The following is a 16,759-nucleotide window of genomic DNA, read 5'->3' as shown; positions in this document are numbered from 1 at the left end:
TATTCTGTCATGCAGAGTGAAGTAAGTCAGAAAGAGAAAAACAAATATCGTATATTTACGCATATATGTGGAATATGAAAAAGTTGGTATAGACGATCTTATTTACAAAGCAGAAATAGAGACACAGATGCAGAGAGCAAACGTATGGATACCAAGGGGGATGGGGGTGTGTGATGAATTGGAAGATTAGGATTGACATATATACACTACTGATACTATGTATAAAATAGATAACTAATGAGAACCTACTGTATAGCACAGGGAGCTCAATGCTCTGTGGTGACCTAAATGGGGAAGAAATCCAAAAAAAGGGGGATATGGGTATACATATAGCTGATTCACTTTGCTGTACAGTAGAAACTAACACAACATTGTAAAGTAACTATACTCCAACAAAATTTTAAAAAAACATTTTCAATTTGGGGAAAAAAGTAATGGTATCTATTTCTCAGAGTTGTCATTAGCATCAACTCACATAATGTGGGTGTAAAACACTGAGTCAACTGTATAATGCTATATGAATGTCAGTTGCTTTAATGTTTTAATTATAAATAGAACTAAGTAAAATTTTAAAAGGCTGTAAGTACCATGAAAGCAAGCACTTAAAGATGAAGAAATTGTCTTTCTTCAGTTCTGTTGTACTATACCATGTTTTTACTTCTTGACTTTGATTGGAATAGACAATTCGTTGACAGTTTACAAAATTCAAAATACTGGAAGGGGAAAAACTATAGAATAAAAGTTGACCATCTCTGACTTCCCCTCCTGAAGACAAGTAATGTCACCAATGACACATGTGTGTGCACAGGAACACACAGATACATATATGTCCAGAGAGGCACTATGACATACAAGCAAATATGAATATATGGTCTTCCCCCCTTTTTTTTTACATGAATGATAACATACTTGAAACACTGTCCTGCATCTTCTTTAATGACTTATGAAATCATGGTGATTATTCCACATCAATCCACAAGCCTTCTTCTTTGCTTCTTCTGCATGATATTCCATAGACACACTGAAACTTATTTAAGTATTCCCGTATCATCGAACAGCTAGATTGTGTCCAATATTTTGCTATTAAAGTTTATGCATCGGTGAATAAACATGTTCATATGTCATCTCTCACAAATGAAGTCTATTTGAAGGATAAAGTTATAGATGTGGAATTGTTGGGTCAGAGTGCATATGCATTTTATAATCTGATAAATATTGCCAAAATGTTATCCATAAAGATTGTACCAGTTTACACTTCCAACAGCAGCATATGCTTGTTTTCTCAATGTTAATCCTAAAGACTAAATGTTTTTTATTTAGGTTATAAGCCCCAAGACTTCAAAGGTACTACAAAAATCACCCTCTACAAGAAGAATGGTAAGAAAACAAATCATTTCCTTTCCTCCCTAATTATTAACTCCTTACACAGTATTCTTTGGCTCTGTCCACCTTATCTGTGTATAATTTTGCTCATGATGCACCTTCAAACTTGACATTTTCAGTGTAGCACATGAAGGAATGTATAAGGACTCAACTAATTGATGACTCAGAATTTGTGGTTAGACATTCTGTTCACAAGAGTGAATACTCTAGAAAGTTAGAGGGAAAATGTGATCATTATAACTGGCTCAGTGATATCAGGAGTGTGAAGTTTATCTTAAGAGGCTTCTGTGGAGCTGGCAGGGGAGAGACGTGAGATGCCCACAGGAGTGTTTTGGGAGGGTGCTTTTGACTGCAGTGAACCAGGGGCTCCCTGCCCCCTCCCAGCTCTAAACCACTCACTGCCATTCCCTGGCATGCTCTCCTGCTTCTCGCAGGTAATAGTAGGAAAGTACTGTTAGAACTGACCCTTAAAAAGTAGTTTCCTAGTGCTGCAGTAACAATACCAGGGTGGATTAAAACAATAGAAATTTACTCTCTCACAGTTCTGGAGGCTAAAACTCCGAAATCAAGGTGTTGATTCAGTTGGTTCCTTCTGAAGGTCGTGAAAGGAGGATGTGTTTCTGACATCATTCTTAGCTTTGGGTGACACCGGGAGTCCTTGGCCTTCCTCAGCCTACAGATGATGCATCACTCCAATCTCTGCTTCCATCTTTGTATGGCATTCACCCTGTGTGTGTGTGTGTGTGTGTGTGTGTGTGCGTCTTCTCCTGTTATATGGACACCAATCACATTGGATTAAGGGCCCACCGTGCTCCAATTTGACCTCGTCTTAGCTAATTACATTTGCAATGACTCTATTTCCAAAAAAGGTCATATTCTGAGGTCCTGGGCTTAGGACTTCAACATATTTGGCAGGGGGCGGGAGGGAGGACACAGTTCAATCCATAACACATTTCTTCTAGGGGATACACTGAGTCAATTCACATAAAACGACACCAACAGTATCGTCCCTTGAGAACATACAGATTTAAAACAATTACCTGAAGAGTAGCCAGATCCTCAAATAGAAATTTATTTCTGCTTATCTCTAAATAGAGAATTAATTTTTAAAACATTCAAGATTTTGAAACAAAAGGAATTTTCCATTCAATTCTAACAAAAGAGACTTTATTGTTAATTAGACAGCACCATTCTTTGAATATTTCATTTAGATGAGAGCTCTGAGGTCCCCAAGCCAATCAGAGCCCCTGAAAGCAGGGACACTCTTCCCCAACAGCTGTCCACACTCCATTCTTCACAGTGTTAATAGGACACTTTGAGGGATCAAGTTTGGTGCCCATCTAGAACTCACTTTGGAGTGACCATTCATTGCTACTGACTGAAGAAAAAGGATATTTGAAAGGCCACATTTTTCAATTAGATCCTTAAATTTTTCAGGTTGATCTTCTTAAAATAAATTGAAGTACAGAATCCTACTTCAAGTAGGCTTATTTAGGACATCGTTCAAGAAAATGCACTGATAAAAACATTAGATTTGGGCCTCCCTGGTGGCGCAGTGGTTGGGAGTCCGCCTGCCGATGCGGGGGATGCGGGTTCGTGCCCCGGTCTGGGAGGATCCCATATGCCGCGGAGCGGCTGGGCCCGTGAGCCATGGCTGCTGAGCCTGCGCGTCCGGAGCCTGTGCTCCGCAACGGGAGAGGCCACAACAGTGAGAGGCCCGCATACCACAAAAAAAAAAAAAAAAAAAAAAAAAACATTAGATTTTTGTCACAACCCAGTTTTTTTTTTAACATCTTTATTGGAGTATAATTGCTTTACAGTGGTGTGTTAGTTTCTGCTGTATAACAAAATGAATCAGCTGTATGCATACATATATCCCCATCCCCCCTCCCTCTTGCGTCTCCCTCCCACCCTCCCTATCCCACCCCTCTAGGTGGTCACAAAGCACCAAGCTGATCTCCCTGTGCTATGCGGCTGCTTCCCACTAGCTATCTGTTTTACATTTAGTAGTGTGTATATGTCAGTGCTACTCTCTCACTTCATCCCCTCCCCATGTCAAGTCCATTCTCTACGTCTGCATCTTTATTCCTGTCCTGCCCCTAGGTTCATCAGAACCATTTTTTTTTTAGATTCCATATATATGTTAGCATATGGTATTTGTTTATCTCTTTCTGACTTACTTCACTCTGTATGACAGTCTCTAGGTCCATCCACCTCACTACAAATAACTCAATTTCGTTTCTTTTTATGGCCGAATAATATTCCATTGTATATATGTGCCACATCTTCTTTATCTATTCATCTGTCAATGGACACTTAGGTTGCTTCCATGTCCTGGCTATTGTAAATAGTGCTGCAATGAACACACCCCAGTTTTCTTCCCTCATGATTTTAAGGCATTATAGTGAGACCTAAGCCTGTAACACAAGTAAAATCCCAGATTAAGTTTAGTCATTAGTAAATCTCCTGTTAGGAAGAAAGCAGTGTTTCATTCTGGTTAAATCCTGGTCATGTTTACATGTTTCCCTAATTTGGAACGCCACTGATTTTCATGTCTCTTAAGTGTAATCATTGAGTTTAACAGAATGTACCACATGTTTCCTCCTTGGCAGTCTGACGTGCCGGAGGGAGTCATAAGGATCCATGCACCCCTTCTCTCCAAGGTGTCCATGGCTATTCAACTCAACAGTCAAACCAAAGCCAAAGACATATTGGCGAAATTTCAATATGAGAACAGGTGAGTAGAAGTGAATATGAGTCTCTGTACAGGAAGATGAACTTTTATCTGATGAGAAACTCCAGGCATTTGAAAATTTTACCTTTTTGAAAACTTAGAACCTGTTATTTTAAGGACTTCACCAGCAAATGAAGAATCAAAAGTAAAGAAAGAAGTTAAGTAGACCATAGAATTATCAGTATCAAAAGGTTTTTTTCAAGGAATTTCAACAATTGGGATTCTTAAATAGGTATCTTCTGTCCCGGTGTCTTCATTTACTCAATCGGTTTTACTTTTTATTTGAATAAAAAAAATTAGCAAGTTAGTTTTGTAGCTATCTTGATAGATTTCTAGGAATATCATTATTCCAGGCTCCACTGGGCTTTAACATGACTATATCAAGTAGAGTTTATGTAGCTGAGTGAACATCATAGCTGTTGGTCTCCCTAAAAGCTACTACCAATAAACCTTAGGATCAGAGTGATGTTGACAAAATATTTTTTGCATATCTGCCTTAAGTCACCTTAAAGAGCATAAATCATGATAATTTTTGTCCAGGCATACTTATTCAGGGATAAACATTTACCCTGGGTTTTTTTTAAAAGATGAGAAGCACTAGTTTAAATCTAACCATGATAAAGCAGGTACCGTTTGATGGTCTCTAGTACAACTGATGGATATCCTTTAAAAGCAGCTTTCCGATCATATTGAAAAGGAGTAGCCATGTTGAGCAAAAAAAGGTTACATATTGCAGGACTCCATTTATATAACATTTTTGAAATGACAAAATTTTAGAAATGCAGGGTAGGTGAGTGATTGCCAGAGGTTGAAGAGAGTGATCATGGAAACTGGTATTGCCTCGATACCAAAACCAGACCAAAATAATACAAAACAAACACTACAGACTAATATCTGTCTTGAACTTAGAATCAAAAGCCCTCAACAAATCCAATCCAAAGTATATTAAAAGAATTATACCTAGAACAAGTGGGATTTAGTTCAGGTATGCAAGATTAGTTTAACATTCAAAAATCAATTACTGTAATCCATCATATCAATTGGAGAAAAATCATATGATCATGTTAAATGATACAGAAAAAGCATTTGACAAAATCCATCACCAATTCATGATAAAAACTCAGCAAATTTAGGAAGAGAGGAGATCTTCTGCAACTGGATAAAACTTTTAGAAAATAACATAGGAGAAAACCTTTGTGATACAGGACTAGTGAAGAATTTTCTTAAACTTGACATCATATGGCTCATACGAAACAAAAACTGGTAAATTGGACTTCATCAAGATTGAAAACTTATACACTGAAAGACCCTGTTTAAAAGATGAAAAGACAAGCTAAAGACTTGGAGAAAATATTTATAAAGTACATATCCAACGAAGGACTAGTATCTAGAATTTATAAAGAACACTCAAAACTCAACAGTGCAGAAACAAACAATCCAATTTGAAAATGGGCAAAAGACATGAACAGAAGAGGATATACAGATAACAAATATGCACATGGAAAGATGTTCAGTATTCTTAACCATTAGGGAAATACAAAACCACAATGGCATATTAAACACATATGAAAATGGCTAAAAAGTAATAATAATGACAACACCAAGTACAGGTGAAGATACAAAAAAACTGAATTACTCATACATTGGTGGTGGGAATGTAAAATGGTCTAGTCACTCTGTAGAACAGTTTGACAGTTTCTTATAAAATTGAATATGCAACTGTTGTGTGATGCGGCATTCACACTCCTGGGCATTTATCCCAAAGAAATGAAGATTATGTTTACACAGAAACCTGTACACAAATTCTTATAGCAGCTTTATTTATAATAGTCGAAAACTGGAAAAAACAAACCCGTGTTCTTCAACAGGTAAATGACTAAACAGGCCGTGGTCCATCCATATCACAGTGTGCTACGCAGCCGTAACAATGCAGCAGCCTGGGTGAATCTCCAGGGATCTATGCTGATTGAAAAAAAAAAAGCCAATACAAAAATGTTCCATACTGTGTGTTTCCATTTATATAACATTTCTATAAATGACAAGTTTATAGAAATGTAGAATCCAGGGATAAGGGGTGGAGGATGAGGACAGGGAGAGGGAGGTGGGTGTGGCTACAAGGAGAACAAGAGGAGTCTTGTGGGGAAGGAAATGTTCTGTACCTTGACTGAATCCATGTGGCGCTTCTGGTTGTGACATCACACTAGGGTATTGGAAGATTGTACTACTGGGGAAACTAGGTAAAGAGTACACAAGGATGTGTCTGTATATTTTCTTATAACCACATGCAAATCTACAACTATCTCAAATAAAATGTTTAATGAAACAAAGGGGGTGCACATCCTTCTCCCTCACAGCAGAGAGCCGAAGACCATCTTTTTGAGTAACCAAGCTGACAGTTCTAGTGGGCAGGAGCTCAGCAATGGTCTTCCCAGACTCTTCTGCCCTGGCAGCCTAGTCTGGGGTGGAAGATTAAAATTGGGCAATTATTTTCTCTGACTTGCTTTCATTATAGGGCAGAGACATGCAACAAAGTTAACGTTAGTTTACAAAGCACTGGGCAAGCTTAGAAATGTGCCATGGGCTGAGGAAAGAATCTCATTCAATTTCTGGCAAATACAGAAATGAAACCTGATGGCTTTTGAACTGAGAGTAGTGTGGCCCATGACAAGGCAATATTAAACATCCAGCTGCTCTTTGGCCAGCCTTGATGTGTCAGTAAGGTGTCCTCTCTTAAGAGGAGCTGACAGTGGTGGATGGAAGGGCTGGGGTGGCCGTGAAGCCTGGCAGCGTCCAGCTTCCTCTCTGCCTCAGATGCTTGTCTGTGTCAAACAAACAAAAAAAAGATTTTATCATCACTTCAGTCATAATAATGACTTGTGTGGTGTATTTCACCCAAGGCAGAATGAATTGTTTGTTGCCATGGTTATTTAATCCACAGGCTTACCCCAGATCACAGAGGAGGGTTAGAATTATATTGCTTTCTTCTTTTCTCAGTCATGGTTCATCAGAAGGCGTTAAGATCCAGAACCAAAGATTATATGAAATTGGAGGTAATATAGGTAAGCATTCTTTAATGTTTTTACTCCTACATTCCCTGATTACTCTAAAAGAAATACGCTGCCATTATTGTAAAAGTGTACTTTACAAATTTCTTTAGATAGAAAATCAAAATCACTGTGTCAGATTTTTTAAATCTCACATAAGAACAGTATGACTTGCCTAAAATATTTTCAAAATTTAAATGTAAATAGTTTAGTCGATGTGGAGTAGATTTTTGAGTCTTTTTTTTTTTTTTTTTTTGCTGTACGCGGGCCTCTCACTGCTGTGGCCTCTCCCGTTGCGGAGCACAGGCTCCGGACACACAGGCTCCGCGGCCATGGCTCGCGGGCCCGGCCGCTCCGTGGCATGTGGGATCTTCCGGGATCGGGGCACGAACCCGTGTCCCCTGCATCGGCAGGCGGACTCTCAACCACTGCGCCACCAGGGAAGCCCGATTTTTGAGTCTTTTAAATGTGACTCTGAAAGTTGGAGAGTCTGGAGATTCATGCAAACGAAAGGAGAAACTGTGGCACTTTCAGCATCACAACATCCTTTGTGTTGAACTTCCCTGCTCAGCTCTCAGTCCAGATTCATTCTTCCTATTCCCCTGAAGGGTGACAGAAAGGAATAAAAAGAAAATTCCGTCCACGTGCCTCTGTGTCCTTACCTTCCTCTTGCCCCCCCCACCCACCGTTGGGATGAAATACCCGTGCTCCTGTTTAGGGCGGTGCCTCCCTCCTGTGGACGAGGGCTTCGTCAGTCTCAGTCCTCTCCTCTGTCATCGGCTTTTCCCTCCCAACCACACCATTTCTCTCTGCATAAACAGTTTTGTAATTTTTCTCATCTCCACAATACTCTCTCTTGACCCCCTTCAAGTCTACTCCCACTTCTCTGCTCCACTTACAGCAAAAACTCCTTGGATCATTTGTGTATACTCCGGTTTCTTCCTCTCCTTCTCTCTTGAAGCCACTCCAGTCAAGCTTTACCCCTCAACACTTCGCCAGAATTGCTCTTCCATCGAGGTCACCAGAGGACTCTTCTGTTGTGAAATCCAGTGCTTCATTTTGTCTTTACAACTGCCTGGGCTGATCTTTCCCTTCTTTAAGAAAACACTCTCTTCACCTGGTTTCAAGGACCCCCTAAGCTCCTGGCTTTCCCCCAGCTTCACAGGCTGCTCCTTCTGAGTCTCTTTGGCCTGTTACTTCTCATCCTCTCGACCTCGGAGCACTGGAACTTCTCTCTACACTTACCTACCATGGTGAGCTTAGTCCACCTCACCTCATTCTTCTGAAGGCACCTGGATGCTGCCATCTCTCAACATCATATGCAGACTCCCCTGGACACCAGCTTGCATATCCAGTCCCCAGCACATCTTGCCCTGGGCCTTCACATCTGCTTTGACTTTTGCCCTGGATGCTTTCCATTAGATGGTTCCCTCCTCACTCCCTTACCTCTGTCAGGTGTTCGCCGCTGTATCAGCTTCTCAGTGAGACTTTCCTGGATTGGACCCTCTTTCTGTGCCTTCCCCAATTTCTTGTTCTCTCATGTTCTTATCACCATCAGACTTACTTTCTATCATACTGCTTATTTGCTAGTTGCCTTTTACCACTTTTAGAACGTAAGCACCCCAAGGGCAAGTATTTTTGACTGTCTGATGCATTGCTGTAGCCTCAGCCCGTACAATAGTGCCTGGCACATAATAACTCAACAAATATTTGAGAAATGAATGAATGAATCAGGCAAGCAATTAAATATTGGTAGTTTTGTTTGAGACTTTAGTATACATTTTGAACACACTGTACATAAGAATTTTCAAATGTATTTGCCCCCATGGAATGATCTTTTTGTTGTTATCAATTCCAGATCTCCTGCCCACAGGCAAATTGAAATGACCTTCCCTAAAATGAACTTGATGTTAGTGTCTAGTCCTGGTCAAGTTTCTATCTATAAAACCGTTAGAGGACATGTATTGTCATCTAAATGATCATTAGTGCTCATTATCATATAAATGAATTGATACCTGAAACTGGTTCTTGTCATATTTTTCTAATTGATGTAGTGAGTCTAGGGAACACTTTACTTGTGGTTAGTGTGTCTGTTTGCTCCTCAGTGTCACGTGGGATTTATTTGAAGTACTTCATAGTCAGAAAGAAGCAAAGAAAAGAGGGGAGGAAGGCTGGCTTTGCTAGGAAACTTTAAAATATTTATTTTTGGCTGAGGGAACTATACTGGCCTTATTTGAGCCTTGCAAACACACATACATGCACACACACGCACGGAAGTGTGCACTTTTGAAAACATACTCTGATTTTTCTTTCTTTTAGGACAGCACTGCTTGGATCCAGAGGCGTATATATTGGATGTATATCATGTAAATCCCCAGGCAGAATGGGTGATTAAACCCCAACCAAGTGTTTGAAATACCCCCCAAGATGGCAGCTATCGTGTATTACATGCCAAGAAGTCCTACATTTGGTAGGGAAAAAACAAGACTGCTTTTGACATGTTTGTTCCTAGAACCCTCTTGGTGTTTCTCAGCCCAACTGGTGTCTCCCACTGGTGTCAACACAAATTGTGGAAGAGGAACTGGTTGACCATTTGAGCTGAAGCTTTCTCATGATGGTTCTTTGATAAGAGTGAAGGAAAGAGGATGTGATCCTTCCAGAAGAAAGGCCAATATAGAATATGGAACTCTAATCATTTCTAATAATTTGACTTCACAGCAGAAATGAACTTGGTCCTCTACCTGGGGATAAGAAGCACTTCTTGATGTAGCAAATGCTACCAAACACAAGAGGTGGAAAAGACTTTTTTTTTATACTTATGTTATATATATATAGACCTTTTTGAACAAGGATGCCAGAAATAACAAAAATTTCTGCTCTGAAAAATAATTTAGATCTACTTTCCAAAGAGAATCAGTTTCCAGAGTCACACAAACAATGTTTATGCTCTGACTTGCTCCTGAATTGGAGGAGGAGAACCTTCTATTTAAAAACCACTGTATTGTTATGTATGCTGTACTGTATTGTGGCTGTCTGCATTCTGGTGCAAATGAACATTTCCCTATCTTGGGCTATTGAAAACTGATATTTTTAAAGCTTGTTCTCTTATGAGCACAGGTCCCCATAGTTAAGGTTAGGTTGACAAAGGCTGTTCTTGTGCTTCCGTAACCTTTGGTGTAGTCAGCGGTCACAGGGCCTCTATTTCCTCATCATGATTATGGTGCTCAGTGAATAGCTTTCCATGTGCCAGGCACAGATTTCCTTTCCTCATCAAACATATCATTTTTTATATTTCACAGCTGTAGAGAATCACTTCTGCAGCCCCAGTTTTAAAACTGCAGAACTGCCTTTGTCCGACTGCTCTTTCTTCAGGAGTGCTGAAAAATACTGTTATATCCAGGTTTTATATGCTGTAAAAACAGGTTTTGTTTCTGTTCATCAATCATAGACTTGGCCAAGCACTGTGGATTAGCATCAGGCTTTAAAATCAGATGAATGTTTGGTGAGCTGAAAACTGCCTCGCTATCAAGATCCCGCGGAGCCATTTTCCAGACCTGCAGTTGGTGAGAAAGCACAATTCATGATTCTAATTGAGAGCAAATCTGAAATTTGCTGGGAGGTCGGACAGCCCTGCCTTTCATTTGGATACTGCAGTATAGTCGTTCTAGAGTTGGTTAGAAATGGGGACAGAGGTCTCATTTATCCCATGTATGTGCTTTGGATTAGAATCTACTAATTAGATTGAAATTTTGATGAATTTACACCAGTTTTAATGAGATTTAACGCCCAAATGACTCTCTCTTGCAAATCAAACAATGGACAAAGTTGCTCACCAATGCAGAATACACTTAATCTACTTACCAAGTCTCAAAACAAAATATGATAATAATTTAAGCCTATATTATAGAAGAAATCTTTTACATGCTCATTATGCCTTGATACCTATAAAAACATAATTTATATTCAACATGTAGATAATTGCATTTCTGGCCATTAGAATTTTGTTATATTTTTATAGAAAACTCAAATATCCATTCATTTTATTTGCTTATTTGAGAATTTTTTATTTCCTTTGCCTGAAAACCCATTAGAAGATAAACATGTGTTCTGTTGGTTTATATTTATTCCTACATTTCATCAGTTTTCAATGTATGGCTAATTGACGGCATGTGAGTTTACATAATGAACTTTGAGGGTCTGAGAAAATGCTGTTATCATTTTTGCAGTTCAAACAACAGGAGTAAACATTTTACTTCATGTAGTTGCTAAGGTCCAAGACATAAGATGGCTGTAATTTATGCCCACATACATGGAAGAAATTCTTCAAATTAGCTGCCTTACACTTCTGTGTATATATTAAAACAATGACTGATTTTTCTCACTGAATTTCCTATCATTTAGAATAATTCTGTTGTGTTTAGAAAATTCACAGATCTATCCATTTAATTTTTTATTTGGGAATTTTTATTTCTTTTGACTGAAAACATATTAGGACAGATGCATAAGTTCTAAAGGTTTTAAGATTTACTTCATTAGTCATTAGTTTTAAATAAATGGCTAACAGATGACAGATTAAAAAAAATTAAGTTTCTGAACTTCTTATCCACTTTTGTGTGGTTTTAGATGTCAAAGGCTTAGTCCAGTCAATAACTTTAAATTAATCGCTTCAGTGCATCCAAGGATGTGTGACAACTTTCAAATAACTATATGATATGGAAGCCCATGTCAATACCAATACCATTGGATATAACCTGAATTTTTAGTCATCAAGTTAACAAACTGATTAGAGAAGAATTTCCAGTAGACACACAAACTAATTTTTGTGTGGTTAAAGAAGTTCTTTTTACTAATTGTTACTTTTCTTTTTTTTACTAATCTTATTCTTAATGAATAATTTTATTCTTAATGAATAAACAAACCCCTACAATTAAAACTCAAAATTGCTGGTCACCTAAGTGTTGAAAAAACTGTCTGCCTTATGAAGAGTTGTTTTTTAAAATAGTTACAGTAATCTGTAAAAGTGAATAGTGTAAAAGCAAACATGAATAGTATATCTGCAAACAAAAGAAGAGTCAGATACTGGGTTTCTAAATTCTTTTCTTGATAGCTTCCCACCTCATCTCTTCCCAAGCGCTCTTGGTGTACAGTTAGGAAAATTATATCTACGAAAACATTAGAGAAAGTTAACGTTTTAGGAACAATTATTCAGAAAAAAAAACCCTAGAACAGGCTCATTCTTTCCTCCATTCTACAAAAGAAGATCCCTTTGCTAAACAGCTCACTTGGGGATATGATTCTTGGAGTCATTGAACAATGAGTTTAGTGAGTTCAAGGAGTGACCTTTGAACAAACTGGAATATTAATCTCTTTACAATGTATATACAATATAAACTACCTCACTTGTCTTTCTTGGGAGAAAAAAATAACGGACGTTAACAATTTTTGTTACAAACTGTTCCTGAATCTTATTATTTAAGTCACTTCAGTTAGCTTTCAGTGTACATTTAATAATATACATTTAATGATGTAAAATATTGTTAGCAAAAGCTTTAAAACCAAATACTCTGTAACTATGATGTGTGGTGTAGACGCTGAGAGAATCCATGTCCCTTAGTCATTGTCTTGTGTGTTTAACTGTGCTGAGTCACAGGTTTTCAAATGTGGGAATTCACTTCTTCTTCTTTCATGCATTTTCAACCGCTTTCCCCACATTGCACTTGACTGAAAGTAGCGTGAGATTAAACTTCTTTCTATCAAGCATATTTCAACTGTTTTTCGTAAATGTATCACATGTCTGAAAGGAATATACATTACGGGATTGAATAGTTTCTGTTTTCTGACAGGCACTTCCAACTTTTTTTTTTTCATAAATATGTCACTTAATAAAAAATAATATGACATGGATTAAAATGTTTCTTTCAAACATTTTCAACAGTTGTACACACACACACACACCTTAATTTAAAAATAACATCTTTTCTTTTAGGCATTTTCCAACTTTTCTAAAACTATGTGCTTTGATTGAAAAATCATATTGTCACTAGGTTGCCAATTTTTTATGTTGTCTCCCATCTCAAAAGTTATTGTTCTTTCATCCCATCAGTTTCATTGTTAAGTATAATATGTATGTTGCATTTTATCCATAAAAATAAAGAGGAAAACACTAAAAACATTATCATGAGAATTCTTATATTCAACTAGTCTGAGGCTACCATGGTGCTGGTGAAAGAAAAGGAGCTTTAAATTCAAAAGGTTTGTGTCTGAGCCCAGTCTCTGTCACCTACTAGCCAGATGGTGGTCTTGTGCAAAAATCACGAGGCACTAGGGTAATGGTGGATGTTTGTGCAAAAACTATTTACTAAACTTGTTTGAGTTGGTGCTTTTTAATCTGTGCTTTAAAAAAAAAAAAAAGAATCTTTTCAATAGATACAGAAAAGACATTTGGCAAATTCAGTACTCATTCATGATTTTTTTTACTGTATACCAAAGCAAGGAAAAGAAATAATAAAAGGCATAAGATTAGAAAAGAAGAAATAAAATAGTCTCCATTTGCAAATAATATGATTATTTATGTACAAAAGCCTAAGGTATCTTCAACTATTAGAACTAATAAGATAATTTAGCAAGGTCATGGAATACAAGATTATTATATAAAAATCAGTAGTATTTTTTATGCTAGCAGCAAGCCATTGGAAAATAAATTTTTAAAACTTCCATTTAGAATAGCATCAAAAAACAAAAACATACTTGTGAGTGCATTTAACAAAATATATGCAAAACATGTATACTGAAAACTACTACTATACTAAAAACAAAATATTTGTGGTAGAAATGAAAGTAGCTGAGTAAATATACAGATACAGTATGTTTCTAGATGGGAAGAGGTGGGTGGAAGAGAATTGGCAAGATGTCAGTTCTCCACAAATATATCTGTAGATTCAGTGCAATCCCAGTTCATGCCACTGTTATAGGGAAGAACCAAATCTGACTACATGTTGGATCTGTTTCTTTTACTTTAACCTTTGCTTTCCGCTGCTTTTGTTCACTAAAAGGATACTGTCTGTACATAATGGCCTGCCTCGGGGAACCCTGCCCCTCTGCCTGAATGTAAGTGCCTTTGTTCAGGGAAACATCCGGACCCTGTCCACCTGTGGATGGCTACAAGAAAGAAGAAATGAACACGTCCCTTCCTCGAGGCTGGCCATTCCAGGGAACGTTTGCAAAACTTACGGCCTTTTTACTTTACTTCCTCATCTCCTCCCCCTCTCTGTGCTGTGAAAGAAACTGGCATCCAAACCCGGACAAGGTGGTTTTCAGAGACACTAGTCCGCCATCTTCTCGGCCTGCTGACTTTCTGAATAAAGTCGTATCCCTTGCCTCAGCACCTTGTCTCTGATTCATTGGCCTGTCATGTGGCGAGTAGGATAGCTTGGACTTGGTAACAACACCAGCTGGTTTTTCAGGTAGAAATTGACAGATGTATATGGAAATGCAAAGGATCTAGACCATCCAAAGTAATCTTAGAGGAAAAAAAAAGAGTTGGAGGACTTAGAATGAGTGATTTTTAAGACAATATCATGCAGGATAAAGATCAATGTGTACATCAGTGAAACAAGATAGAAAGCACAGTAATAGTTGCCCATATATATGGTCCCTTGATTTTCAACACAGGTGCCAAAGCAACCCAATGGGGAAAGAACATTGTCAACAGATGGTCCTAGAATAACTGGATATCCATGTGGAAAAGATGGAAGTTGACCCCCTCACATGATATACAGAAATTCATCCAAAATCGATCATTTTTTATTTTAAAACCTAATGCCATGAGGCTTTTCGAAGAAAACAAAGGAGAATAGCTTTGTGACTTGGGAGTAGACAAAGATTTCTTCAGAACAGAAAACAACCCTTATAAAAGAAAAAATTGATAAATCAGACTTCAATAAAATTTAAACCTCAAAGAGACCATTAGGAAATCAAATAAGCAAACCACAGGTTGGGGAAAAAATATAATTGTAAAGCATATATTTGACAAAGGGCTGATATTCAGGATATATAAAGAATTCATTAATAAAAAGACAGGCAACCTAATTTTTTTTTAATGGCAGAAGATTTGAACAGACGCTTCACGAAAAAAGATACACAAATGGCCAATAAGCGCGTGTAAAAATGCTCAGCATCGCACACCACTAGGGAAATGCAAATTAAAACCACATTTCCTGTTCCATGGCTGATGAAACCGTCATTCCCAGGCCCCCAGTTAGTGGCTTTGAGGGCATGTCTGGGTTCTCTCTCCCCATGGCTCTTTTTAAAAAAAATATTTATTTATTTGGTTGTACCGGGCCTTAGTTGCAGCAGGTGGGCTCCTTAGTTGTGGCATGCATGTGGAATCTAGTTCCCTGACCAGGGATTGAACCCGGGCCCCCTTCATTGGGAGTGTGGAGTCTTACCCACTGCGCCACCAGGGAAGTCCCTCTCCCCCTGGCTCTTGACTATGGAGTGGGTGCTCCACTCTGCTGGCCATCCTGGAAGGTTTTCACCCTGCTTGAGCCCAGTTGCAACCTCTTCCACTACATCAATTTGGAATCCTGTTGGCTGTAACAAGTGATGAAGTACATTAGCTCAATTCCAAAGATCTCTGCAAAATGGGGTTTGACAGCAAAGCTTATGAGCAGATGGAAAAGACTCAGGAGTTCCCAGGGATGCTGGGGGCTTCCACAGACCTGCTTCTCTTATCAACCCAGCAGTAAATGACACCTTTCCTGACAGGCCAGACAGAAGTTGGGAGCAGGTGGAGGACAGTCACCAAAGGTTCATCTGAGTTTTATCAACTAACAATCACATGCGGACTCCTATAGAGTGTCATCTTGTCTATGAACTTTTATGCTCTTAACACTTCATTCTCAGCTGTTGCTCTGCATTTGTGTAACATTTTTATTACTGCACAGCAGTGCAGCCCTTAGCTCCATGTCTTTAGATGATAGATTGGGAACAGGCTTTTCTACCATGTGGCCCTCACTATGTCTCACTGCAATGGGACAGCAAAAAGTTAGCCATAGAAGGAAATAATTGATAAATTGGATCCACAAAATTTTAAGAAACTGAAAAGTCAAGTCACAGATCGGGAGAAAATTTGTGTGTGTGTGTCACACGCACGTGTTAACACCAAGGATATGTAAAGCACTCTAACCAATAGCAAAAAAGAAAGACAACTCATGTTTTTAACCGGCCAAAAAAAGACCTGAACTAATATTCCACCAAAGTATAGTAATGGTCGATACACATGACAAGGTACTCAACATCATCAGCCCTCAGGGAAATGCTAATTCCAATGTAATAGCACTACATAAACACAAGAATACCCTGATTAATAATAGCCAAAATTAAAAAAGAGTTACAATACCAAGTGTCGGCAAAGAAATGGAGCAACTGGCGTTCTCATTGCTGGTGGGCGTGTAAGATGGAAGAACCACTTTGCAAAACTGGCAGAGTAGTATGAGGTTAATCATACACCTCCCTTATGTGGTGATAGACATCAGAAATTGGTTGCCTCTTGTAGTGGGATTGGCTGGAAATGGGCATAAGGTAGTTTTGTTGGGTT

General features: G+C 38.4%; 1 protein-coding gene across 1 annotated transcript in view; it reads left to right on the top strand.

Annotated features, from left to right (window-relative positions):
• The window catches only part of ARHGAP28 (Rho GTPase activating protein 28), a 154,407-nt gene extending 144,255 nt beyond the window's left edge, over positions 1-10,152 (top strand). Inside the window, exons 16-19 of the mRNA XM_082641422.1 lie at positions 1,321-1,377; positions 3,996-4,120; positions 7,112-7,176; positions 9,481-10,152. Of these exons, the coding sequence (XP_082497548.1) occupies positions 1,321-1,377; positions 3,996-4,120; positions 7,112-7,176; positions 9,481-9,575 (342 nt within the window). The 3' untranslated portion in view covers positions 9,576-10,152. The remainder of the gene's footprint in view (positions 1-1,320; positions 1,378-3,995; positions 4,121-7,111; positions 7,177-9,480) is intronic.
• Positions 10,153-16,759: the final 6,607 nt, after the last annotated feature.

The sequence above is a fragment of the Mesoplodon mirus genome (genome assembly GCF_964341445.2).
Source record: "Mesoplodon mirus genome assembly, chromosome: 13".
In the NCBI taxonomy this organism is placed as follows: Eukaryota; Metazoa; Chordata; class Mammalia; order Artiodactyla; family Ziphiidae; genus Mesoplodon; species Mesoplodon mirus.
Note: the sequence above shows the minus strand (reverse complement) of the source record. Positions and strands in the feature narration are given on the sequence as shown.